We start from the raw sequence: 7,963 nt of genomic DNA, 5'->3' as shown, positions 1-7,963 counted from the left end.
CCAGTGGAAGAGGAAGGTGCTTGGCTGGAACAGGGTGAAATCTCATAATTTGTCACAGCTTGTGTGACTCTTGAAACTTCCCTTATTCTGAATTACTTAAGACAGGAAATAATCATATGCCCTGTGGCTAATGTGGTTAAACTGAAAAAAACCCTTTAGTGATGAAATGGCAGATAGATAGATAGATCGATAGACAGATACAGAGATATAAGAGTATTCACATTCTTTAGGCTCAATTTATATGGCTCATTTATGTATATTTTGGATTCCACCAGAATAATTTAAAAGAAACACACTGCTTTAAAAAATTGCCAGAAAGAAGTGGGTAAGGAATTGGCATTTTCCATCATAAATCAATTTGAAAAGAAAATATTCTGATTACAGTAATTTCTCCCAAAGTCTGTTTTGTTTTCTTTTTTATGGGTTTCATACTTCACGCACAATTCCCATTTTCTAGGTGGAGAATGTAGAGTACCCTGACATTTGGTGGTCCCAATTCACACAGGTGTGTTGGGACAACTTACAAGGTTTTGCCCTTGTCCACCACTTAATCTGGCATGAAATTGCTCAGGTTTGTCAAAGTCAGTGTAAAATAACTGAAATTGAGTGCCAGTTTTGAAAGGGTAGGCAAGCTGCTTAGACAGATTCAAATCCCAACTGACTTCAGATGACTGTGAAGTCGGATGGGTTCAATTAAGTTTTATTGTGTTAGTCTGCACAGTGTTATAACTTGTGTGGGGGGAATCAGAGCATGATGAGCTCTGAGTCAGTCTACAGCTGACTCTCCAAAGCACCCCATAACCATACAAACTGGGACACGAGAAAGGAGGCACATGGAGCAGAAAGCAGACAGCTCTCCTACCAGGACAGGGATGAGAGTAAAAATGAAGGCTCTTTCAATTTGGCTTGTGACATGCACAGCTGTTTCTAGCGCTCTTCCCTTCCACCTAGAGAAAGACAATGAAGAAGATGCAAAGTTTGTACAGGTAACTGCATTATCCATATCTGGGATCTCATGAGCCCTCTATTTTTAGACCTATTCTATGTGTTCCAGTTGCACAGTAGCTTGCTGCATTTCTGAGACGATGCTATTGCATAGAGCTCTGCTGCTCGAACTTTATATTAAAGTATGATAAATCTGTACGAACTGGAAATGTCAAGTTAATAAGAGTCAGGACAATGTTGTCTGTTTCTGTTTAGCTATGATCCTCATGAAAACATCTGCCAGCAACCTACACAAACAATATCAGTCCTAAGGTATTTATTTGTTCAAGAAACAGATCAAAATGTGAAACATCTTGCTTTTTTTTCACTAGAACTACTTGAATAAATTCTTTGCTGTTGAGCCAGATCCAAATCAACTTGGATGGAAAATAAACGTTGAATCTGAATCTGAAAAACTTCAGAAAATGCAACAATTTTTTGGTTTGAAAGTGACGGGAAAACCGGATAATGAGACATTGCAAATGATGAAGAAGCCCAGGTGTGGAGTTCCCGATGTGGGTCTCTATGGCTTCACCCTGCCTGGATGGAAAAAAACCAAACTGACATACAGGTAGTATAATTACTTTTTGAATTTAAATTTTAGATTTGTGGGTATCCAAATTTGTTATACTTAAATATAACTTCTATAGCAATTGTTTCCTGTTGGGAATACAAAAATGTTTCTCTCTCCACAGCTGTTAGCCATGCATGCTTCTGAGAGGAATTTCTGAAAATCAAGCTGGGTATTTTACATTTACTGGTTCAACCATAGTATTTTGCCTGTCATGTATCACTCCTAACCAATATCCTGTAAGCCAAACAGAAACATCAATTGCACCCTGTACAAGCCTCGTTATCTTTAAAATTTGCTGAGACAACAGTGTAGTAGTCACAGAAATCTGAGGAGACAACTTTCCTCATGCTCAAGGGGCAACCTCCTGGCTAAGGCCCATTTTAAGAAAAAATCAATACTGTGTACACAACTATTATGAAAAAGACATATTGGACAGTTATCGCATACTCAAACACATTCAGTATTTACATATCAAACTCGCTCAGCCCAAGATGAATCTTGGGAATTATTTGTTTACAGGTTACATTGTTTCTTTATTTTATGTTCATCTTCTTAACCATGTTAAGGATTTTCCTTTTTCTGCAAATACTAAATATTATGCTTGAATTCTCTTAACTCTAGAATTGTGAACTACACACCAGATATGAGCAAGGAGGATGTGGATAAAGCAGTTGAGAAGGCGTTTAAAGTGTGGAGTGCTGTCACCCCGCTGATTTTCACTCGCATTCATAAGGGAATAGCAGATATAATGATTGCTTTTGGGACCAAAGGTAAAACAAATATTGCACTCAATGCTAAAATTAAGTAATATATTTTTCAATAGTCATTACCTAAGCTTAGTGTTGTATCAACTTCATGTTATTTAGTTCATGGACATTGCCCCCGCTATTTTGATGGCCCCCTTGGAGTTCTGGCTCACGCTTTTCCACCTGGCAATGGTTTAGGCGGTGATGTGCACTTTGACGAGGATGAAAACTGGACCACAGGCTCAGCTGGTAGGTTCAAAAATGGTTTATAAAGTGTTATGCAGATGAATAAACTTCATTCTGATTTTATTTAAGTGAAGGAAGAGACTGAGATGAAACACTGCATTAACTATAAGAGCAGTTTGAGGATATTGCAGGCTGTCCTCTAACAGGGATACTTACAGTGACACAGACATAAACACCTTGATCTACTCTAGTCCGTAATTAGCCCTGATAAAAATACCAACAGGACAATCCTTTTCAGGTAGGAATGCCACAGACACAGCACTGTTACCTGGGGGCTGGTGGTGGCCCAGAGTTTCACGAGCCTTGATAAAAGCTTTCTCTTTTCCCCTCTGGTGCACACCAGACCTGGCACTACTGTGGCCTGTGCTTTGCAGCAGCCCTCAGAGGACATCCCCACTACCTAAAAATCAATACAGCCACCAGGGATAATGAAGAGTCTTCACTAAAAATTCCAGGGTAGGTTCAACAATAGGCAGCAGAGAGGACAACACTGAGTGCCCAGCCTCAATCTGTCTGGGGATGTCTGCTGTGCTCAGCCTCCTGGCTGGCCATACAGCACCTAATGCCTCTGGCAGGTCTGTCAGCACATAGGCATATTACCCTCTGCTACTTTAGACCCTTTTCTCATCCACTTTTTGGCATGGAAAGCTGCAACAAGAGAACTGAGGTCAGGAAGAGCAAGGCACTAATGAACAGAGAAGTGCTGTAAAGCTGCTGCACAAGGGGGAGACTGTGGGTTTATTGTAGTGGGAAAAAAAAGAGAGGGATGAGTGCTGGACACGTCACATGATTAAATGTGATGTTTTCCCCACACTGGGACTGAATGGGTCAACCACAGGTTTTCTGCTGTTCCTCAGCAGCACAGCTCCAGCAGCCAGACATTGCAGAACTTGGAGCACTCGGAAGACTCGTGAGAGAGGAGGAGTGACTGGAAATATGTGTGGAAAAAATGAGGTTTTATTTTGTTTGGGTTCTTGAGAAATGAATGTCTTGGCTTCAGCCAGCCTTTCTTGGGCAATCGATGACCAGTCCTCTCCTCTGCCACAGACTTGTGCTCTTCATTAAATCTGTTGACATTTCTGGATCTATTTCTGCAGGACAGATGATCATTCTTCCCTAATTCAGAAAGGCGTCTTACTTGGAGGGACGCATGTTGAAGGAAATTTCATTTTTATTTCTTTATCTTGTTAACATATTTGACTGGGAATAAGCATGCAGAAGCATAATATTTTTAAAATTTATTTTGTTTCATAAATCTCTTAAGAAACCGTATAAAGTCCCAATGGTAAAAAGGTAAAGTGTTCTGCTAATATTTTATTTTTCCTTGTCTATTCATGATCTCACCTTTCCTTCTCAGGTTTGTAGGAGGGAGAGTGACACACAGAGTGACACTTTGATACCTGCGGTGAGCACAGAGTGTGTCCTCCTGCCTTGCCCTGGAGAGCTGTTAGTTTGATCTGACTCACTATCTAATCTGTTCTACCTCAGCCAGGAAACCCTGCCAGGACATTCCAAAGAGCTGCACCCACACTCACCCCCAGATATCTCCTCATGACACACACACACTTTCAGTAGCTAACAGAAAGCAAGAGGGTCAAAAGTCTCTCCCTTCTAGTGGGGGAAGACCACAATCTTGTCTTACACAAAAATATGTTCACCTAGATGCATTCCCTAGTGAAGGTCAATATATTGTATGAAAAATGTGACTGAGCAATAGCCTGATGCTGTGATCATATCAGCCATCTACAGAGTAAAATTTGACTGACCTCCTCTCTCTATCCATTTCATAAGGATTCAACTTGTTCCTTGTTGCTGCTCATGAGTTTGGCCATGCCCTGGGTCTCTCCCATTCTAATGATCAGAGAGCTCTCATGTTCCCCAATTATGTCTACATCAGCCCCAGTGAATTTCCCCTCTCTCCAGATGATATAAGTGGCATTCAATCAATTTATGGTGAGTAAAATCCATGGCTTTAAAAAAAAAGGTAAGCAGAGGAGAAATAATCTCTTTCACAAAGTTTCACCATAAACTTAATCATATTTGCATAATATTAAAAAAAGCAAGGTGTGGAAACCTTAATATTTCTACAATTTGGTGTAATCTTTCCAAAATTTCTCCTTCAGGATCCCCACCAAATGTCCCAGATAAAAGGCCAACCACCCCTACCTTGCCTGAAATCTGTGGCTCCCAGATATCTTTTGATGCTGTAACTACACTCCGACAAGAAATAATTTTTCTAAAGGGCAGGTAAATACTGATGTGACATTTGTCTGCATGGGGTTTATTTTTTCTTGATTTATACAAAGACAGAATACTTTTGTGGTTCATATGTTTACAGCATTTACAATGAGAAAAAAAGTATTTCAATTCATGGAAATGAAAGTTTTAGCAGATATTAGTTGTATTAATATTTTACAGGATCCCTTGGAAAAAAATGCTTCATTTTTTTCCAGAAAACACCTCAATCCCAATGAGACCTTATTCCCAAATGCATAGATGGTTACACTGAGTTGTAACTTGACTTAATGATGCAAATATTTCCAGACAATCACATAAAGGTTTGGTTTGGAAGGTACCTCAAAGATCATCTAGTTCCAAGCCGGGACACTTCCCATTAGTCCAGGTTGCTCAGATCCCCATCCAACCTTGCCTTGAACATTTAATTGTGTTCAATTAATTTTACTAATCTAAGTAACTAACAAACTAGGAAATAAGTACATTTGACCATACAGTTGAGCCAATCTCTCCTCCAATCCCCTCTGCAACCCCAAAATCATCTGGGGAATTCATCTGCTGAAGAGGTTACAGTAAGTCCTAGCTGGGCTCCTATAAACTTCTCACTATACAGTACAGGGACAGCTTGAAATATTCAGCTGCTTATAACTGATCATTTATCAATCAGTATCAATGAAATGCCAGCATGAAGATGGAATAAAAAAAACAGACACTTCCCAGTGCAGGGACTTATTTCCTTTCTGACACATCAAGCCAGGTAGCTCCACTGACAAGAAAGAGCTTGTAAGTCACAATGTTGCTCACATTCTTTTGCACATACAGAAGTTTCTGTGGTTTGTTATGTACTGCAAACCCGTTTCATATTTAAATTAGGCACTTATGGCGGGTATATCCTGATAACTCAGAAGCTGAACGTGAATTAATTTCTGCCTTCTGGCCAAATCTGCCTCCTGGTATTGAAGCTGCATATGAGAACACAAAAGATCAGATCCTACTTTTCAAAGGTGAAGTATGAGATTTTCTCTAATTTTTTTTCTTAATTTAATTATGTGGGCAGAAGGGATGTGTGCATAAAATACATTTTTCAAATAGGTAAAATAAAAACTCAGAATATTTCATCTATTTTCCTACAACCTACAATAAAGGAGTGCATTTTGTGATTTACTGTCTGAAAATGACTGGCAGAACTAAATATTTGAATTTGTCTTAACAGGCAACAAATTCTGGGTTATCAGCGGATATCAGGTGTTGCTTGGTTATCCAAAGAATATCAACACACTGGGATTCCCTAAAGGTGTCAAGAAAGTTGATGCAGCTGTTTGTAATAAAAATACAGGGAAGACAGACTTTTTCATAGGTGACAAGTACTGGAGGTAAGAAGAATTGACAAATGTTTTCCTATTAATAACTCCAATATAATCTGAATAAAAATTAAAGTGAACATGTGATAAAAGAGAAAGTAGACCTTTCAGGTAACTGTAGGTTCCCTCCAAATCCTATTCCCAAACTGGCATGAGTGAGTCTTGATAGCCAAAGAGCAGGCAGGGGAAGAAAGAAGTCAGCTTTGGGAAGCTGAAAGATTCCTTCTGTGTGCAAGCACAGTGGCTGCAAAAGTCCTCAGACAACCAGAGGATTGAACCAGGGCAAGCATGGTTCACACAGACCTTATTGTGACTAACTGTGGGGTTCCTCGGTGATACATACAGTGTCATCTGGATTTTGAGATTCCTGTGGTTTCCTGTTTTTTGGTTTTGATTAATTTGGGTAGAGTATTTACAATATCTTGCATTGTTATTTTACTGCCTCGGTCACAAGACAACAGCATGCAAGTAAACCACAACACGCATTTCTTACCTAGTAACTCATTCTCTCAGCCTCAGATGCCTGTGAAAAATATTTCTTGTATCCAAGGAGAAGTGAAACAAAGGCTTTGTTTGCTTGGTTTCTTTTGGTTCGTTTTTTTTTCCCCTGAGAGGGTTCCTCAAATCTGGAAGAACAATTCAGATTCTCCTTTCAAGTCCCCTGAATTTAGTCCTATCTCATAAAAATTGTCCTGCCTCACATGGGAAGAACTTGATGTATTAGAAATACGCCAGATTCCTTGCCACCATCTAAATTTGTCAGCTAGTAGAGGACTATGTACAATATCTTATCAAAATCTGAGAGGAAAAGTCAAAATTCATGCTATAAATATGTGCTATAGCAGGAATGAATCTGTCCAGTTTCCATGCACTCTCACACTGTTATCATCAGAGGAGGGAAATCCCATGCCTGGAGTCAAAAATGTGAGTCTTCCTCCCATTTTTCTCACTTAGGATGCTTCTTTGGAAGTGTTTACCTTTATCAGCAAACAAGAAACAACCTCCTGGAAAACACAATGGCCAGCATCCTGCAGCCATGTGTGGAAGTAAATAACACAACTTTCTCTTGCAACCCCAGAGAAACCAACTAAATTGCAGATGGGTGGGCATATTTTAAAAGCTGCTAAACTCTGTGCAGAATTGAAGTCTAAACTCTGGAAAATTGCATGTCTCCCTTCATATGATTTAGGTTTGATGAAAACAGCCAGTCCATGGAGAAGGGTTATCCTAGACTGACAGTTGATGAATTTCCAGGAATTAGTCAGAGGGTTGATGCTCTTTTTCAACAGAAAGGTAAATGAAATAAGCTTTTATGTAAAATCAGTTTAATTCTAAAGATCATAAGTTCTGAAACTAAGATGAATGTCATTATTGCTGCATCCTGCAAAAGAGAAATGAAGAGATGCTCTCCTGTGTGTATGAATGGGATTTGTCAGAATGAAGCTATTTCTTGTATCCATAACATAATGCTTTACTTTTTCATTTCCAGGATTATTCTACTTCTTTCATGGACCGAAACAGTGGGAGTTTGACCCTATTGCTAAAAAAGTTATCAGGGAAATGAAGAGTAATAGCTGGTTTCACTGTTAGCATCATTAAACTTTCTTACATTCAGCAAAAGACAATAACTACCATTCCAGAGATCTCAGAAATTGTTTGTATGTACACTGCTCTACAGAATAGGCAACAGGACTAGTTTTCAAAAATACTTCTCATGTATTTTAAGAAATTAACATGTCAGCTTAAATTATATTTTCAAAGGCTAGAATAAAATTATATTTTTCCCATAAGTGAAAATTATACAAAATAATTTATTA

General features: G+C 38.9%; 1 protein-coding gene across 1 annotated transcript; it reads left to right on the top strand.

Moving 5' to 3' along the window:
- The first annotated feature begins 833 nt into the window (after positions 1-833).
- Positions 834-7,736, top strand: LOC136570243 (matrix metalloproteinase-27-like). The gene is made up of 10 exons (XM_066570756.1): positions 834-986; positions 1,317-1,555; positions 2,180-2,328; positions 2,425-2,553; positions 4,342-4,503; positions 4,674-4,797; positions 5,659-5,789; positions 5,999-6,158; positions 7,336-7,439; positions 7,636-7,736. The coding sequence occupies exons 1-10, from the start codon at positions 834-836 to the stop codon at positions 7,734-7,736; spliced, it is 1,452 nt and encodes a 483-aa protein (XP_066426853.1).
- The last annotated feature ends 227 nt before the right edge of the window (positions 7,737-7,963 follow it).

Source organism: Molothrus aeneus, chromosome 2, assembly GCF_037042795.1.
Source record: "Molothrus aeneus isolate 106 chromosome 2, BPBGC_Maene_1.0, whole genome shotgun sequence".
NCBI lineage: Eukaryota > Metazoa > Chordata > Aves > Passeriformes > Icteridae > Molothrus > Molothrus aeneus.
Note: the sequence above shows the minus strand (reverse complement) of the source record. Positions and strands in the feature narration are given on the sequence as shown.